The sequence below is a fragment of the Haliotis asinina genome, chromosome 15 (genome assembly GCF_037392515.1).
Source record: "Haliotis asinina isolate JCU_RB_2024 chromosome 15, JCU_Hal_asi_v2, whole genome shotgun sequence".
Taxonomy (NCBI): domain Eukaryota; kingdom Metazoa; phylum Mollusca; class Gastropoda; order Lepetellida; family Haliotidae; genus Haliotis; species Haliotis asinina.
The window spans coordinates 14,969,458-14,989,250 of record NC_090294.1 but is presented as its reverse complement, the minus strand read 5'-3'; the positions used below and the strand labels follow the sequence as shown (position 1 = coordinate 14,989,250).

Genomic DNA, 19,793 nt, shown 5'->3' with positions numbered 1-19,793 from the left:
AAAATCTCAGTTTCAATTCAATATAGCTTCAAAAACCTCTTTCAGTTAAGATATCTACAAGAAGGTCTTTTTAGTTTAGATATCTGCAAGAAGGTCTTTCAGATCAGATATCTAGAAAAAAAAGTCTTTCAGATCAGATATCTAGAAGAAGGTCTTTCAGTTCAGATATCTACAAGAAGGCCTTTCAGTTCAGATATCTACAAGAAAATATTTCAATTCAGATGTCTGCAAGGTCTTTCTGTTCAGATATCTGCAAGAAGGTCTTTTAGTTCAGATATCTACAAGTAGGTCTTTAAGATCAGATATCTAGAAGAAGGTCTTTCAGTTCAGATATCTAGAAGAAGGTCTTTCAGTTCAGATATCTAGAAGAAAATATTTCAATTCAGATGTCTGCAAGGTCTTTCTGTTCAGATATCTACAAGAAGGTCTTTCAGTTCATATATCTACAAGTAGGTCTTTCAGTTTAGATATCTAGAAGAAGGTCTTTCCGTTCAGATGCCTAGAAAAAAGGTCTTTCAAATCAGATATCTAGAAGAAGGTCTTTCAGTTCAGATATCTACAAGAAGGCCTTTCAATTCAGATATCTGCAAGGTCTTTCAGTTCATATATCTGCAGGAAGGTCTTTCAGTTCAGATATCTACAAGTAGGTCTTTCAGTTCAGATATCAACAAGAAGGACTTAAAAGTAGTATTTCTCACAAGGTCACTAGGAATCAGGGTGGTATGATGAGGAAAAAGGGCTGTATGTTTAAGAGTTAATATTGTCAATATGGCAGTTGGTTGTGAGAGCCGTTGGAGATATTGACACATCTTGATGTTTTGGATGATGTAGGTGGCTCTCAGATCTGCGGGAGATGGTGATGCACATGAAGGACAAACTGGACCACAAGGTGAAGCCCAAGAAAAAGGTGGCCCCAGCCACAGGTGGGTAACACAGCACTGGCATCTTGTCCTTGGTTGTTTGTTGCTGTCTGTAAATACTGTAAACATACATTTTTTTCGCGTGGGGCAAATTTTGCGGATGTTGACAGTTTTGACTACATCGCTCCGTCAATTATTTCTGCAGTCAGTAATTGCTTGAACTGCAAGCTGTATGTTAGACTGCCACTAATAGCAGTGAAAACAACCAGAGAGTCTTAACCTGTCAGGCGGTATGTATTGCTTGGTCACAGGAAATCCTTACTTGCGCAATATATGCAGTAGTACCTTTACTCACAGAAGTATTAAGTTCTTAGGAAGTGAGATATATTGTGATCATTAAATTTGATGTGTTATGGTAAGAATTCAGAGGCGTGGGTAGATCTAAATGAATGAAAGGATTATAATTGCTGTGTATTAAATTTTGTGGTAAATTATTTTGTGAGAAAATAAAGCCTGCGCAATATATAATACGTTCACAGTAGTCACTTTAGACCAGACATTCACTGATGTGATGAGTAACAACCACATGAAATACACAATTAACCATGTCAACAAGTCCATGTTACCACCACATGTTGGCACCAGTTCCAACCTGGCATCGTGAAGGGGTAATTGATGTTAGAAGGACAAGTATGGGAAAACTATACAAAGTGCATGTAATCATGTGACAGTGTGAAACCATGAGCTGATGAAATGTGTTTTTTTCACAGAGGTGAAACCCTTCAAGCTGACTCAGCCAAAAGCCAGAAGTATTCCAGTTCCTGAGCCAGTGAGTACAACACAGCCCATGACCTCCTTACTTACCCTACTCCTCGCTTTCCACCTCGCCTTCTTTATATTTGCTGTCTTTCGTTAAAACTGTCCATGTCCTGCTCCCTTAATCTTCTGCCTTTACCTTCTGCCCTTTCCTCTCCTCCTTCTTAAATCCCAAATGCATTCACTTTGATGAGAGCTGATTTCCCCCTGTTAAATAGTTCTCATATTATTGAAAGCATTTTAAAAGGAATAATATATTTTCCAATTACAAGCTTCAGTAACCAATACGTTAAATTAAGGAGTATTATATTGTTGTAGCAACTGTGCTCCAATCATACATAATTTAACTGATGTTGTGTAATGGTGATTTTCATTTTGCCGTGGCCATCATCTCTGACAGCATGCTTTGTGATAACAAGTACTCAGTTTCCTGTAATAATATCACACACTAAAGGCCTTTAAATATTGAAAGGTTTTGATTATTCAACCAAAGCTTATTATGTAAAGGAATGGCTTTGTTTGATTAGAATTTGATATTTCATACTTTGTTTTTCTTGTTTTCATTCATTTCGTTCCATTAAAAAGTAATCTAATTTTGTGTGTCTATCGTCCATGCCTTCTTGGCATGTTTTGGATGTACAGAATCTCAGATGTGATTTGTATATTTTCCTGTGGGTGTGACGATGGACAGAGGTGTGTGTGATCAGTTGTGTGCTGGGTATTGTTTCATCCAAGTACTATCAAGCTTCCTTCACAATTAATTTGGCGTAGAAATAGACTGTGTCCCTGTGATGACAGTTCAGAAAACCTGTCAGAGCTGTATCAATTCTAGTGGGTTTCACCAAGATAGTAAATGTTGCTCCTGCCTTTTGATTCTCACACACCAAGCTCGGATATGACTGAACATCGTCTCCAAGACACCCACACTCTTGTGTAAATGAAAGATCCTTTTCTGGGCCTTAGTTCTGAGGTGATTGCAGTGTAACTACTGAATGCTTTCATTTGGATAAATTCCTTGTGATTATGTGAAAATATGAGGTAGATATTAATCCTAACAATGAGTACATGCTTTACATCACTTTTTAATGGTGGCATTGTGATGTCATCATAAATGTAGACTTTTAATCTTAGGATAAGAAACACTATTTTGATTTAGTGAAGTTGGTATAGTGTGTATTTGAGTAAGAATTGAGTGACAGAATGTTGACATGGCAATGATAAGAGAGGGACAATGATGAGAGAAAGACAATGATATATGTGAAAGAAGGACAGTGATGAAAAGGACAATGATGAGAGGAGGACAGTGATTAAATGACAGTCGTGAAAGGACAATGATGAGAGATTCAGGAGAGTGGTGAGAGAAGGCTGATGAGGACAGGACAATGATTAAAGGACATGAAGAGAGAAGGACAATTATCGCGCAAGCGAAGGACAATGACAAGAAAAGGACAATGATGAAAGAAGAACAGTGATTAGAGAAGGATAGGAGATATGAGAAATAATGCCAAAATGAATCAAATCTGAATCCACCTTGTATTGACCTGGGATCAGAATAAGCTCCCCTCAACCACTGCTCCTTGTCGAGGGTGACTCAGTAGGCTGGGTAATCAGGTTTGATGTCCATTTAGCTGACTACAGTCACCATGACCAGACAATGTTGCTTATAAGATCACTGGATTATCTATTCAAGACTTTATTATTTGGAGGCTGTCATCACATAGAATATTGCTGACTGCAGTGAGTGAGTGAGTTAACTTTTACAACACCTTTTCTATCAATATCACTGTGGTGCACACCAGAAATGGAGAACTGAACCCATTGCTTTGAATCTCAGTGGAATTCCTTGTGTCCTGATTCACATTTTGTATCATTTAGATTTTGTGTGGTGTTTAAGAATACATACTGAACTTTTCCATCTATATGGAACTGATGTGTAAATAATTGTGCCTGAACCAGACTATCCAGTGATTCATATCATTCGCATGAATCTGTGCAGTTAAGATGTGATGACATGCACTGACCAAGTCAGCAAGCTTGATCAGTAAACCACATGTCACCTCTTACAACAACCTTGAACTCCCAAGGGCAGTTTAAAACCCTTATCTTAAGAGGGGAAATATGTAGAGGGACTATGGTGTATTATTTTCCATCCCCATGGTCCTGTCTGAGGATAAGTTTGCTGCCATAAACCAACACAGTCCTTTCTATCTTTTCTTCCTGGTGGAGTTATTACCTCAATTAAGAGGTGTTATTGTCATGCCTGAAGCAAAGACGAGGTTGCCATTGATTGATACTTCTGATGAGTGCTGCTGAGGCAGTGTGCCACAAATGGACAAGGATTCCAAGTTGAGGTCTATGAATATTGATCTGTCCACAAAATACAAGAATACATAGTTGTCCAGATCAGGGACATACACAGAGAGTAAGAATAATGACAGGATTGGAATAAATTACATCACATGAAAAAGCTGTTTGGGTTGTTATGTATATTCTGTAAGAAGGTTTTCAAATTTTATCAACATGTTCAATACGAAATCGGTTAGATGAGAAGTAGATTGTGAAATCAGTTTACACCAGCACAGCATACTGAATAAAAGTCATTGAAATATTCGGAAAGACACATTTGAATATTTACAATATGAAAAGGTAATGTGACTGATCAAAATAAGTTGTAGCAACAAGACATTACAGACCCTAGAATGAACATATCAGAATGTTTTCATTTTTAAATGTCTCTAAATAAACCTGTCACCATTCATGAATCTAGAATATTGGGGGCAGGTGGCAGGAATTTTGTCATTTCAGATTTGTGTTGAGATGAATGAACACTACCAGTCTTATGGAGACTGTCCCATCTCAAATCTGAAACAGTCATGTCTGTCATGTTGACCATTGAAGGTCCGGGATAGAATAGGCCTTCAACAACCCATGCTTGCCATAAAAGGCGACTATGCTTGTCCTAAGAGGCGACTTACAGGATCAGGTAGTCGGGCTCGCTGACTAAGCTGACACTTGTCATCAGTTCCCAATTGCTCAGATCTATGCTCATGGTGTTGATCACTGGATTGTTTGGTCCAGAGTGGATTATTTACAGATCAACGCCATAAAGCTGGAATATTGTTGAGTGTGGCGTAAAACAAAACTCACTCACCTGTGATGTTCACATGCAGTCAGGATTAGAACAACACAACTAAGTGGTTCAAGTCATTGCTTTCTCTTATAATGGACAGTGGGGTTGCTTATTGATTTAAGCATGCGCTCATCAAGCTGAAGACCTGGGTTCAATTCCCCACATGGGTACAACATGTGAAACCCATTTTACGTGTCCCCACTGTGATATTGCTCAAATTATTGCCTAAAGCAGCCTCAAGCCACACTCGCTCACACTTTGCTAATGCTGTGATGGGTTGTAATTAGAATCTGTGTTGCTTAAAGTCACTTGGCATGTCCATGGCACTTGTTGATCTATCTAAATGTACTTCCAAATAACATTCACACTTGTCAAATAGTTTTAATGGCCGCATTAACCGTATTATTCACATGCCTTTGATGTTGCACACTGCGAACATACTTTCCTGTATGTTTGTTATGGCTTTTTGTGAATACATTGTAAATTTACTGGTATACATCTGAAGCTTAAAGTCGAGGGTTAGAACAAGACTGAAAGTGTTCTCTTTGCATGATATTGATATATTGTGGCTATACAATGTATAATCAGTCACTCATCACGTCCAGTTAACTTAGTTGACGTGACCAGTGAAGGTCCCAGGGTAGAATATGTCTTCAGCAAACCATGCTAACCCCATAAGGCGACTAAAAAGGTAACTAACGAGATTGGGTGGTCAGACTCACTAACTTGATTGAGACGACATCACTTCCCATTTGTGCAGATCAATGCTCATGCTGTTGATCACTGGATTGTTTGTTCCAAACTCGCTTATTTGCAGACCGCTGCTATAATGCTGGAATATTGCTTAGTGCAATTTAAAACTAAACTCACTCACTCATGACATGAAATCTAGATTATTTGCAGGCCGCTGTCATAGCTAGAATATTGGTGCATTGTAAAACTAACACTCACTCACTCCTCATTGATGTCAGTGTGAAACAGCTAGAACCCTGTGCTCATTTTCAGTTATTGTCACAATCTGCAGTACTCCCACCATATGAGTAAATGATAATCTGTATATAATCATGTCTGGACCAGGCAGACCAGTGACTGACATCATGAGCATTGACCTACTCAGATGGAGTGTGTTGACCACCAGAACCATATCAGCGAACCTGACTACCCAATCCTCTTTGTTGCATATTATGAAAAGCAAGAGTTGATGAAGACAAATTCTGGAGCATATGTCAAAAAAGAAGGCAGTAGGGTGAAATAATATTTCAGTCAGCACAATACTTTATTCTATATTTACGCAAGACTACGCACTTGCATTAGATAATTACCCAGATCTGATTTAATCACCCCCAGTGTTTCTGGCTGTCAGTGTTTGCATAATGAGTTTTCTAAGTACAATCAACATTGATGTCACCATGATGGTGTTCAGAATGTTGTAACCATTAAACTTATATAATCCCAATAATTATGCACATCATACATAATGATCGCTGTCAGGCACAAACTACACCGTGGTTATACGTGATATATGTGTATAATCTTCATATTATTCCCAATCTTTGTCCTTGTTTGCTCAGACCGGAAGACGCACACTCCAAGTTTGATAAGGTGACTAGATAATTGTCTGATAGACATCTGCCAAGCTTCGTCATTATGTGTGGGATTCTTGGATAATGACTGATAATTATCTGTCCTGCCTTCTCTCTGATTATTCATGAGCATGTATTTCTCTTGTGTCTGACCACGTCTTGTACGTGTGAACAAAGCGTCTTCAGGGGCAGTTGCTTGTGATATTTTATTATGTTATAGGGTGCATTTGGATTTGGACTGTAAATGGGAGATGGCATTTTTTATCTGTTCGTAAATTGTATTACTTTGTAAATGAACAATGGAATCTAAAACGTTTTTCATCCCCAACAGAGTTCCACAGAAGTTGCAACAATGAAATTTCATCCCAGTAGTTCGCAGGCTATTGTGACGTTGTGCGTTACCATGACATCATAATCAAATAACATATCTAATCTTTCTGCCTCTCAAGCTGGTTAGCTGCACGTTTTTACCGTAAAGATGTTAGTTATTACTGTTTAAAAACAGATAATGTTGAAAGGATGATTTTGTGTGATAAATAGAATATCAACCTTGTGTGTTGATTCCATCATGTATTATTAACACATTAAAGTAGATTAAAGTTGGAACCCTGCTAGCTTCAGAGTGTTAAGTATTTGACGACTCATGTCGGAAGACATTTGGGTTCGGTATACATTGTTATTGTTGTAAGGGAGTTGAAAATTAATCGTACAATGGCAGTGTTGCATGTTATCCATTGTAAAGTAACTGATCAAAAATAACATTCATTTGAATAATGACAAACAAGGGGAGATTGCAGTAGGTCCTGGGTTTAGTTCATTACATCAAGAGGTACACTGTGTTAATGGTTTCTTGGTATCACAGTGTAGATCTGTAAAACATCACTCGCTCGATAGCTGGCAATATTCAGTATATAATTGCTGAGGGGTGTAGGACTAGCCTCGTGGTACACTGTGTTAATGGTTTCTTGGCATCACAGTGTAGATCTGTAAAACATCACTCACTGGATAGCTGGCAATATTCAGTATATAGTTGCTGAGGGTGTAGGACTAGCCTCGTGGTACATTGTGTTAATGGTTTCTTGGTATCACAGTGTAGATCTGTAAAACGTCACTCACTGGATAGCTGGCAATATTCAGTATATAATTGCTGAGGGGTGTAGGACTAGCCTCGTGGCACATTGTGTTAATGGTTTCTTGGTATCACAGTGTAGATCTGTAAAACATCACTCGCTCGATAGCTGGCAATATTCAGTATATAATTGCTGAGGGGTGTAGGACTAGCCTCGTGATTAAGGAGTTCTCTCATCACACTTAAGGCCTAGGTTCAAATCCCCACTTGTTTACAAATTGTGAAGCCCATTTCTGGTGTTCCCCACCATCATGTTTCTGGAATATTGCTGACAGTGGCATACAACCAGCCTCACTCACTCTGGGGTGGTCTAGCCAATCCTATTGTTGTCATGGTCAGTCACTGCTATGGTCATATAATGTTGTGTGCTGGTCAAAACTACCAGTATATGTTGGACTATCTAGTTTATGGATGAGATTTACATCATCCTATCGTAAGGCTGAATATTAATCCTGATGGTATGAATTCTTGGAAAATAAATGTCACATTTCATGTGAAACATATTTTTGCACATTGTGCTCACTAATATAAAGAACATTTGATTCACAGCAAAAATCCAATGAATATTTGTGGACAAACACTAATAGATGATCTGCTGTAAGCTTATATGTATAGAGGTGACCGTTTGAGTCTACAGGATAATAAAAGTAATGTCTTTGACATAGAAACATCAACATGGGCATGATGCTAAGTTAGACGCGAAATGTATATTTTATATTATAGTAATGGTGGTTACAGCTGAGAAATATTGGCATTTGTGAGCATGCAATAAAATAGAAAATGTCTCATTTTCAATCATCCTTTGTCCAGGGTGGCCAAGGAATGTTGGGATTTCTATGAAGGCTCCACCTCTTAGTATTGTCCTCTTCAATCATAGTTCCTCTTGATCGTGGATGTCTCAAGATTGGCAGCCCAGGATTACCCATTTCTTCTTTATCACAGAGAATGGATCTTTCTGCATGCTTATCTTTGAGCCTGTGAGCAGTTTCCCTGCATTGGACATGGCTTCCTGATTGGACATGTAAATGAAGATTGCTTCAGTAATCCTGACCGACATGTTTACACTGGTTTTCAGAAATGGGCAACTGGGGTATGACTTTATAGTACCGTATGTTACTGTGTATAAGCTGACCCCATAGATAACACTAACTTGACCCCTAAAATCCATCAAAATGGTATGTTTCGTGCATAACAATGTTATGGCTTCCTGTTGCTCATCTTTACAATGAAACAGCTTTCCTAAACTGCTTTTCATCTTTGCCTTTTAACAGTTGGTTTCTCTGATCTGTCTCATGCTCATGATTTCAGTCACTGGTTTGCTTGGTGCAGACTTCATTATTTACAGGATGTTATTGCTGACATTTGTCCTGGTCAAATCACTTGTCTGTGAAATCATTTTGTATTGTATCCTTTGTTCCTTGTCAGCTCTCAGGCTTATAGACTGGGCACTTGTGAAGATACGGGTTAGAATTGATCTTCTGGAACCCATGTTGTAAAAGTCAACTGACGGGATCAAGTTGTAGGATTGCTGACTCGGTCGACATGTGTTATCATTTCCCAGTTGTGTAGATCCATGGTCAGACTGTTGATCACTGGACTGTCAGGTCCAGACTTGAGTATTTGCAGACCACTGCCATATTGCTGGAATATTGTTAAACAAGAAACCAACCTATTGTGGACTAGTCCTAAACTTGTCTATTAAAGTTGTTTGTTGTCAGATCCCTTCTTTTCTGTCGTAATTTATATCTTGTTTTTAACAGATTCCCAAACTGCAGAAGCACACTCCACCCCCATCTGGACTGTACCGGACACCATCAGAGTTTGACCGCATCAACAGACAGAAGGAGGCCAACCGCAGGGCTGCCGAGGTATTTGAACCAGAAGCCCCTGGGTTTAGTCAGAACACACTGTTAATTCACTGGAGAATCAATATTGTTTGAGTCAAATTGTCTGAATATCAGTTTCACATCTATATTATCAGGCGCTTTTACATTGGAAGTGCCAGAAGTCAAAGACAATTATCATTCGTAATGATGTTAATCCCAATCTCAAAATTTGTTTTTGGTCTATTGTGTTTCATTATGAAACAAACATCAAAGGTTAGGTGTGCACAGTGTCTGTGTATCATTACTTCCCAATCCTGTTTATAGAATCTCCTGTATAATGCCTCCTGTATGTCATGTTTAAGGAGAGGTTGATGGAAGCATCTAGGATGCAGTTTGCATGTGCCAACCCAGAGAAGTCTCAGAAGACAAAGGAAGTTCTTAATAACATTATGTCAGAAGAAGATGGAAAACTGGACTTTGACAAACATAAAGCTCATCCTGTGCCTGGATTTCTGGTGAGTTCTGGAACACATTTACATAAATATACCCTGTCGTAGAACATACTAACATAAACCCTGCCACCTTGTCCTAGAACATATCAACATAGAACCTTTGTCCTAGAACATACAAACATAAAGCCGGCCACCTGTCCTAGAACATACCAACATAGAACCTTTGTCCTTGCACATACTAACATAAAGCCTGCCACCTTGTCCAAGAACATATCAAGATAGAACCTTTCTCCTAGAACATATGAACATAAAGCCTGCCACGTCCTAGAACATACCAACATAAAACCTTTGTCCTTGAACATACTAACATAAAGCCTGCCACCTGTCCTAGAACATACCAACATAGAACCTTTGTCCTAGAACATACCAACATAAAGCCTGCCACCTGTCCTAGAACATACCAACATAGAACCTTTGTCCTAGAACATACTGACGTAAAGCCTGCCACCTGTCCTAGAACATACCAACATAGAACCTTTGTCCTAGAACATACAAATATAAAGCCTGCCACCTGTCCTAGAACATATCAACATAGAACCTTTGTCCTAGAACATACAAATATAAAGTCTGCCACCTGTCCTAGAACATACCAATATATACCCACCTTCACTTGAATATGCCAACATAAAGCCACTATCCTTAAACATGATATCCTATTGACACCATACCAACATATACCCATCTTCCTGGAACATACTGACATAATGTCCAGTCCAAGAACATGCTGACATAAATACAATGAATAAAATAAAAATGGTGTATATCCAATGCCTAGACTAATGTCGTGAATATAGATTCTTCCAGGTTGTTTATTCATTACCACTGTGTACAGTGAAGAAATGTGTGTTGAATGTCACTAAACTGTGAATTTTAAGTTCAGTCCAGTATGGATGACTTGACTGTGGATGTGATACATAGTTTCATCTTTTTCTGTTTTACAGAGCAAAGAGGTTCCAGTTAAACTGAATGCAGCCAGTATTCTCCGCGAAGGCATGCTGTACCAGCGCAAAGAGGAAGAAGAACTGAAGAAGTAAGTTGTTTTAGTACATCTGATTTGTAGGATGCTGAGACAGTCAGTTTGCATCATGGAGTTATCTCCCCTGATGTGCATTTCTTCAGGGGTTTAATTGAAGACTGGAAGACAGCAAAGAAGAACTGTATATGATGGAGTGAAGACACTTGGTTAAGTGTCTGACCATGCTTTATATAGGGTGGTTGTCAAGGTTGTATTATCAGACTGTACCGTATTCTTCACTTTGTCTAAACTGTCACTCTTCCTCTAACAGTACCTATTGCTCCAGCTGCAAATAAAACAACAAAATGCCCCCTTCCACCGCTCTCTCCTTCCCGCTCTCTGTGCCTTAATCCTCTGCCCCATTTATCTCCTGTTTCTCCTCCCTTCCTACTCCCCCCACACACACTCCATTTTTCTCTTACTTGCCACCATCCCACCCTTCTACCCCTTTGCTCTTCTTACCCATGTTTTCTTCTTTCTCTGGAAGAGATGACTAACGGGATCATGTTTTCATGCTCCCTGACTTATTTGACTCATGTCATTGGTTCCCACTTGTGCAGATCCATGTTCATGCTGATGATCATCTGGTCCAGACTTGCTTAATTACAGACCTCTGCCATATTTTGCAGAGTGCGACTAAAAACTAAACTCACTTTATCATGACATGAAATCCAGATCAAACCTTTGTTAATATATTTAGTAATGTGTGTATTTATATAGGTAGAACTTAGTTCTATTTTTACAGTGTTCATGAGTTGCTTCAAGTTTGGTGCATCAAATCATTGAGATGCAAGCATTTCAAGCTTAACTTCCTGAATTTGAAACTTGTGTTTCTGTCGGAAGATGCTGTAGGTGTAGCATCAAAGAAGTAAGAGTGAAACATAACATTATCCCTGTAACATTGTAGACTTGAGAAACTGGAGGCTGGGGCTCGAGATTCCTCAGCGTTTTTACGCTGGCAGTCCGATATGAGGCAGAGGGACTTGGAGGTGCAATTGGCCGAAATTGAGCGTCGGAGACTTGAAGGCAAGCTTAGTCATGAAGAAGCCATCTTGGCACGACAGAACTTGATTCGGGATAACAAGAGCAAAGTGCAAGACATGAAGAAAGAGGTAGGTCCAGAGACAAGAAGTGTCACATGATCTATTTGTAGACTGTCAAAGTCATTTTCTCATATTGTTCTGTATCATAAAATGAGTCAAGTAAACTATTTTCATTTATGATGATTTTTAAATATGTTCTTACATTTTCTCATATATTCTGTATGTGAAATTGCATACCTTCATAACCTTGCTTGTACTCTACCAGATATATGTTACATATGATGATATTCTATAGAATTCACTGTTAAAGGGATTGAATCTGTGACCTCACCTCACCTCACCTCCTCACATCTCAACTCACCTTACCACATCTCACCTCTCCTCACCTCACCACATCGTACCTCACCCACCTTAGCTCAACATATCACATCAGACCTCACCTCACCTCACCTCACCTCACCTCACCTCACCTCACCTCACCTCACCTCACCTCACCTCACCTCACCTCACCTCACCTCACCTCACCTCACCTCCATATTAGACTTACAGTGGTACTTTGTTTGTTCTGTCAGACCGAGGAGCTGATGAAGGAGTTCTTGGAGAAGAAGTTCCAAGAGGAGCAAATGATGAAGTGAGTTGTCTGGGGAGGCTGAGCTGTTTCCAGTGTTGATACATGGTAGCTGACTGAGACAGAGACTCGGTTATGACACTACATCAGTCAACATGATGTAACATTTATAAAGCTAGTACTCTTCTGTAGTTTAATTTTGGACTATTCGAAACTGTCAAACTGTGTTTCTCACTTGCCATAACCATTCATCATTACTCTGCAGCCCAGCTATAGTCAATAATATCTATAAATACAATTTGTTTCCTTTTGCCGGTGTTTATAGACAGAGATCCATGCTATCTGCTGTGGTAACACCTTTAAAGTTTAGTCCACAGACTATGTTAAGTACTACAAGTATAATCCACATGTTGTAAAGTACTGTTACACATAAATTCTGCCAAGGGCTTTCATTCTGGACTTGTTCAAAGTCACAAGAGAACTTCGCTCCCCTCATGACATTCTCAGTGACACAAATATCTAGGCTGATTTATTAAAGTAATGGTAAGCCATATTCAGTGTGTTAGGGGATGCCCTGACTTACTTCTAGACATTTCTGTTTGAGCACTGGTTTTCACTACTTTTTCTGAGTGACCCAAGTCCTTATTTAGCAAATGCAGAATTGTTTAGTTCACAGGAGACAAAACGTGTCAGATGTATGATGAGATACTATTTTTATGCAACTTCAAGTTATAAAGAAGGCTAGTTTATATAATCAGGATCAGTTCATTTTTCTACCTAGGGTGGCTAAAGGGCTACTGGGCGGGTTTCTAACACGTATACACTCTTGCAGTATGTTCCATGTTTCCTGAATGAGTGATGACAAGTGGTACTGTTTTCCAGACAACTTGTGGAGGACACAATGCAGGGCCATAGAAATGCCAAAGATGCCAAGAAGAAATTGCAAGAGTACAAACAGAAAATAGGTTGGTAATAACAAATGTAGACTCTTCATGTTGATCCTGTGGGAATAGCCTAGCTTGTCATATTGCAAATGGTTCCTAACACTGCATTGTCTGTCAGAAACAACGACTGAATTGGGAGGAGAGTCATGTTTGGTGTCTCAGCTGCTTCTCATTGTAGACCTCAGCTGTACTTGACAAGCTCATAATATCAACAGGTTGTCTATTCTTGACATCATTATTGACAGGCTGATTTGTGATTGAGCAAATATTTGCTCACTGGCAAATCACTGCAGAGTTGAACAACAATCAATCTTCTAGCTGCAAAACACTGTCTAGGCTAAAAATGGCAGAATTATCTGTATTCCTTAAAGGGACTATTTCACACAACACTTCCTTCAAATATATGAGGCATTTCTCGCAATAATATAAACTACCAACCCTTAGCAAAGCTATTAGTATCCCCATATGTGCATTTAGGTTACAATATTACATTACAAACTCAAATGAATTAATGTTGCATTAAATTGACTGTCTCTCCCTCTACTGACCGAACATTATTTTAAACGAACCCCAAAGAGTTATGTCTCTTGGATTGCTGTTTATGAATATCCTGTAACTCCTTTGAAGACAGTACTCAGTCCTAGACAAAAGGACCAATTCAGCAAACCCTGACAACACCTCATGTGACAGTTTGGAAGCTGTTCATCTTGAAGTTTCAATTACCAAGTTCAGGCAAATCATAACGTATGATAAGTCTTTTATTGCATCAATTGGAAGATAAAGTGAGTGCAAATGCCCTAAGATATACTCATGGAAACGAATAAGGGAACACTTGAAAGTACAAGTGTTCCTTTATATATTTTTAGAATTTCACCCACAATGCAGTATATACCTTGTGAAGAAACCTGGAAAAGAATAAAGGAACACATGTATTTTTGTGTGTTCCCTTATTTGTTTCCATGAGTATATATAACAGGCCAAAATATAGTCAGAAATATGTGAAATTGTGCCTTTACACTTTTTACTTTAACTGTTACTGTCAGTCTTACTTTGAAACTCTGTGCTCATCTGTATGTATGTGTTGTCTGCAGTTCAGGAAGTTACTGAGGAGAGTCGAGAACTGATGAAGAAAGCTTTGGAGAAGGTATGAATATGACTTGTCTTATATCTTTGTGTATCAAAAACCAACCACAGGGAGGAACAACAAATGATGGAATAGAACATTAGTAACGATTATTTAAATTATAAACATGATGAAGATAAGGGAAAAAAAGGCCTGTGTACCTTTTTAAAGTAATAACTGAATATTGAACAGTTTCTCTCCACAGCAATTGCAGGTGTGCATTATATTTAGTTACTTTTTATGAATATAGAACCTATATCACATCATTGCCAGAAATCCTGCATTTTGTTTCTCATCAGTTGACAAAAGATTTCACATTTGCAACAGAAGTCCTCTTCTCTGTCAACTGTCCACATCTAGTTGTAGTGCATATAGTATCTTCCTTCGTAAACTGTATTTCCCCATCATGTGCATCAGTGGATAGGCTGAAGCAGGAATATATACTTAGAATCGAGAATGCATGACCCTATGCAAAACATCATGAACAAGTACTCTACATAAACGTGATTCACGTCTGCCACTGTACAGCCCCAGTGCTCTCATTGGGGAAATATGAATATTTAAAGCATAAGTTGGTGATGTTGAACTGAGGCTTACAAAGCTTTCTGACAGCTTGAGGCTGGACTAATGTTTAGTGTCTGTAAATACATAAGTGGACAGAGAAAACATCAATAAATTAAAAAGAAGCCCAATGAAAACAGACCTGTGCAAAATCTAGACTTCTGTGATTCACATATTTGGGATACAGCATTACAAAAAAAGCTGGGTGGAAGGGGAAATAATATAGAGCCTCGACTATGAGATAGACTATGGTGAAAAGAACTGTTAGATTCATCACTAACCTCACATGCTGACATTCCCCGACACTTTGTTTCAGGCGGAGATTGAGATGAGGCGCAAGATGGAGCTCATCCATCAGATCCGGGCAATGGAGGCTGTCCCAGCAGTCAGACAGAAGTTTGTGGACTTGACATCTACAGCCGGCATGGGCCTGCTGAGTGAGATGTCCATAGCCGAGGTGAGATCATCTTGTCAAGCCAACTAGTAACACTGATGGTTAGGTTTACTGACCATCATAGATCAGTGCTCATGATGTCAGTCACTGGACGTTTTGGTCTAGTCTAGATTTTTGTGTAAAGACCTTGAATATTGATGTGTGTGACCTTCAACAATAAACACTTAAGTCATTAAATTCTTACAACCTCAGAAATAATAGATAAAAAAAACACACAATTCTTTAAAAGTGAATCAGATGTTTCAGACATAGAGATGAGTTAAAATCAAAGGACAGTTGGTTGTTTTAATGATCTTCCCTAGTACCACAAGCATTTGTCATCATTAACATTTACCAGTTACTCTGATTCCTTGAAAACAAGAGTTTGAATATTTGAACCCATTCCTTTCCACAGTGAATATCTTTGAACTGTATAAACTGTTTAAGCTTTCGTAGCTGTCTAAACAATTTACAGTATAAGAATAACGTATAGTGTGTAGAAGGGGATGATTTAAGCTTTAGGCATGTATAAAACTTGTCTGAGCATAGTGTTAGTTGTGTGTGATCTATGGTGCAGCTACAAGAGCGTCTAAATCTGATGAGGACGTCTCAGAAGGAGGAAGAAGAGCAGCGCCGTGACGATATCCTCGCATCCAAACAGGTAAGCTCAGCTGTCAATGATCTGTAACATAATTACCAAGGTGTCCCACTACTCACTTCATTGTTGTGATTGTTAGCAAATTTTGATACGTTTGAGTATGAGAAAAAACCTGCGTCTACATTTTTGAAGCTCTCTTAGCGCTAAGACAGTTGTAAGTTACTGCTAAAGGCATGGCACTTACAACTATCTCCGCACTGAGAGATGTTTGAAAATGGAAGTCCTTTACCTCTGTGATTGAGCAGTTCCACATCAATACTAAACATAGTTTTCAAGATTTTAGCTTCTGAACACGTATTTGTATGCATAATATCAGGAGGGATAAGAAGAAATATTCCATGATTTTCTTGTGTTATATGTAAGATAAAGTTCTTGCATAAGTTGTATGATTTGTTAGTGGTTGTTCAACTACAGTGTTTTATGTGTTCTCTCCCATTGAAACCTCAAGTGTATCTCAACATGTGAAGTTTCGGGTTAGAATTGATGTTCAGTAACACTTGCTTGTCGTAAGAGGCGACTAAAGGTATTGGGTGGTCAGGGTTGCTGACTTGGTTGACACCAGTCAACATATTCCATTTGCATAGATCAATGCTTATAGTTTTATTCACTAGACTGACCGGACCAGTCTTGATTGTATACAGACTACCATCATATAGTTGGAATATTACTTAGTGAGGTGTTAAACAACAAATCAGCCTTCATGTATGTGTCCAGCTTTCTGTTGCTTGTCAGAGGTCTCTGAATCAGGAGGTAGACATATGGTTACATATTGTTGTCATTGTTCCTCCACAGCCTTAAAGGTTGCTTATAACATCAACCACTGGTTTGTGTGGTACTGACTTGGTTTATCACTGTCTGGCACAATGTAGGTATATTGTGGCTAACTACAGCATACAACAACAAATAAATCATGTGTTTCTGTGTGTCTCTATAGGCCAAAGATCAGCTGCTGTTGGATACACTGGAGACGATTTCCAAACACCGTACAGAGCAGACAAGGGCAGCCGCACTCAAGTAAGTCAAAGCATCCCAGTCTAATACCAGTAGACTGCTCATGATCTGGGGTAATTAAGGTAGATGGACTTCACAGTAGGGTCACATAGTGTTATGTATCTGTATGGTATTGTGTATGTTTTTGTAAGACAGGCTCTTGACCAGCTGTTCCATACAATTTTCGAGGTTCTCAGTCCTAGTTTAGAGCCCTTCACTTGTCAGGTGGATAGGCGGTCTGCCCAAGGAGTGGAAGGTGGCTTGATTCCAGCACCATGATACCAAGGAAATTGTTTAAATATGGTTCTTATTGTTTATATGCCTGGCATTAAGAAATTGTAAGTCCATGCTTTCTTTCAGTCTTGAATATGGTGTTAGAACCCATGTCATCACTGCCACATAGTCAACGATTCTTTACAGGGAATCAAATAGTCAGACTTCAGCAGAATGATATGTTAATCACATTGCATTTTCTATATTTGATTAGAAATGTTTTGCCCATATTGCGTGCAAGACCATTCATGACTGGAAACGCTCACTCTCATATTTTAATCACATTGCATTTCCTATATTTGATTAGAAATGTTTTGCCCATATTGCGTGCAAGACCATTCATGACTGGAAACACTCACACTTCTACCTCATCAACCATGAGATCAGCTCAGTATTCAGGAAAGTAGTACACCCTGTGGGTGGATGCCAATAATATGTAGGTCAGTTCACGTGTGTTTTCACTGCAGATATGAAGAGAGGAAAAAGACACGTGGAGTAAAGGTGGAGATTCAGGATGAGAAGCTCACAGAGCTGCAGCGCCGCCTGGAGGAGAAAAAGGCTGAGAGGCTTCGTGAACAGGAAAACGCCAAACTTGTGGCCAGTCGCCATTCTGCCCAGAGGACACGAAGTCTTATCCACCAGAAGGTGTGTTTGTTTGTTATAACTACTCGTGCTAACAGGGTTAACCTCTTTGGTCATGTGGACAAGGCATCCAGCTTCTGATCAGAGGGTCTGTCATTTGAATCCCAACATGGGACATACTAGTGCTGGTATTCACATACAACAAGCTATACAAGACGTCATGAAATTAAAGTTATGACAATATATTGCCAAAGTATTGTGCACTTCAGTTGTGATAAGATATGAATCATGACATGAGAATGGCGATACAATACGTATCACAATACTAGCATCTTCAGTTCTAACACCAACTATGAAACACCAAAGATCAAATTCACCAGCGTTCAATGTTCAATCAGAAAAGAGATCATTAAGTTTATACACAGATTTTGTGAATGTTGGTAACATGCAAGCAATGTTCTGACACAGTTCTTGACGCAAGAATCCCCAAGAAATGTGTATTTATGAAGGGAAAATAGGTTAACATATGTTTTAATCATCAAACAAAAGTAAGTCTTTTTTCTTGACAAATATTGAGACTCAGCAATATTCTAACTTAAAAGTTGATATATCGTGGCCATTAGAAGTATCATATCGGGATATACGACAGTGTGAAACTTTGAATCAGTTCACTGTATCAGCCCATGGATTGATGCTTCGATGCGTGTCAATGAATTGTCACACCACTAGTGTATACTACGGTTGCTGATTCACCCCTTTTATTGGTGAATTTCCTTTGTATACTAATCCCAAATATTACTAGGTTACCCCTATACTCTTACCCCTTACACTGCTGGGTTCCTGTGTAACTCTTTCTACTGGTGCTGTTTCCTTTAACACTATCCCCAACACCATCGATACACCTCTCTGGAGCACATATGGCTCCCTCTGTCACATGCTGAGGGCTAGCTGGGGTTTGTGTGTATTTGGACAGTATGTCTTGAAAAGATGATCATATATTCATCCTTAGGTTTTGCTTGTCTCAGATTAATTTCTTAGATCACAGCCTCCCATGACTGTTGCACCTTCACTAATTCACTTGTGTGGTCTCTGTTTCAGAATTACCTGGAGCAGAATCGATGGCAGGAACTTGAACGATCAAGGGAGAAAACTGCAAGGGTCTTATCACAAGGTGTTGCCAGTAGTAAATCAGCCAGTCGTCTCCGTGGAGCCAATGCTATTGCCATGGCAACATGATGGATTAAAAAGCTCTGTTTGCATCATCATAATTTCTGCTGTGATATTTATTGAAACCGTCCCTAATATTGTTATTGTGCAAGAATATTGTAAATACTGAATGCGATTTGATGTATTACTGAAACCGTCCATTATATTATTGTTGTACAAACAAATCTGAATAAACACATTTGTTTTTAATGCATGAAAATGATGCCAGTACACAGTGAATAAAGGTTATTATTTGTATTTCAATGTGTTGTTATAGTTATTGTGACTCGGACCCATGAAGATCAGGGTTAAAATCGAGCTTCAGCAACCATTACTATTGGTGACTATCATGGTTCAGGAGGTCAGGGTTGCTGACTTGGTAGACACATGTCATCGTATCCCAATTGCATAGATCGAAGCTCTTGCTGTTGATCACTGGATTGTCTGGTCCAGACTCGGTTATTTACAGAATGCTACCATATAACTAGAATATTGCTGAGTGAAGCGTAAAACTAAATTCACTCAATTATTGTGGCTCGGG

At 39.0% G+C, this 19,793-nt stretch overlaps 1 protein-coding gene across 2 annotated transcripts in view; it reads left to right on the top strand.

The window, feature by feature from the left end:
- Window positions 1-19,516, top strand: part of LOC137266384 (cilia- and flagella-associated protein 99-like) — a 43,884-nt gene extending 24,368 nt beyond the window's left edge. Inside the window, exons 6-19 of one of the 2 annotated variants that reach the window (XM_067801881.1) lie at window positions 832-923; window positions 1,631-1,689; window positions 9,279-9,386; window positions 9,707-9,859; window positions 10,798-10,886; window positions 11,779-11,983; window positions 12,487-12,545; window positions 13,365-13,447; window positions 14,518-14,570; window positions 15,427-15,567; window positions 16,121-16,204; window positions 17,136-17,215; window positions 17,932-18,109; window positions 19,145-19,516. In XM_067801881.1, the coding sequence (XP_067657982.1) occupies window positions 832-923; window positions 1,631-1,689; window positions 9,279-9,386; window positions 9,707-9,859; window positions 10,798-10,886; window positions 11,779-11,983; window positions 12,487-12,545; window positions 13,365-13,447; window positions 14,518-14,570; window positions 15,427-15,567; window positions 16,121-16,204; window positions 17,136-17,215; window positions 17,932-18,109; window positions 19,145-19,282 (1,522 nt within the window). In that variant the 3' untranslated portion in view covers window positions 19,283-19,516. The remainder of the gene's footprint in view (window positions 1-831; window positions 924-1,630; window positions 1,690-9,278; window positions 9,387-9,706; window positions 9,860-10,797; window positions 10,887-11,778; window positions 11,984-12,486; window positions 12,546-13,364; window positions 13,448-14,517; window positions 14,571-15,426; window positions 15,568-16,120; window positions 16,205-17,135; window positions 17,216-17,931; window positions 18,110-19,144) is intronic. The other variant, XM_067801882.1, reaches the window with a different exon arrangement.
- The last annotated feature ends 277 nt before the right edge of the window (window positions 19,517-19,793 follow it).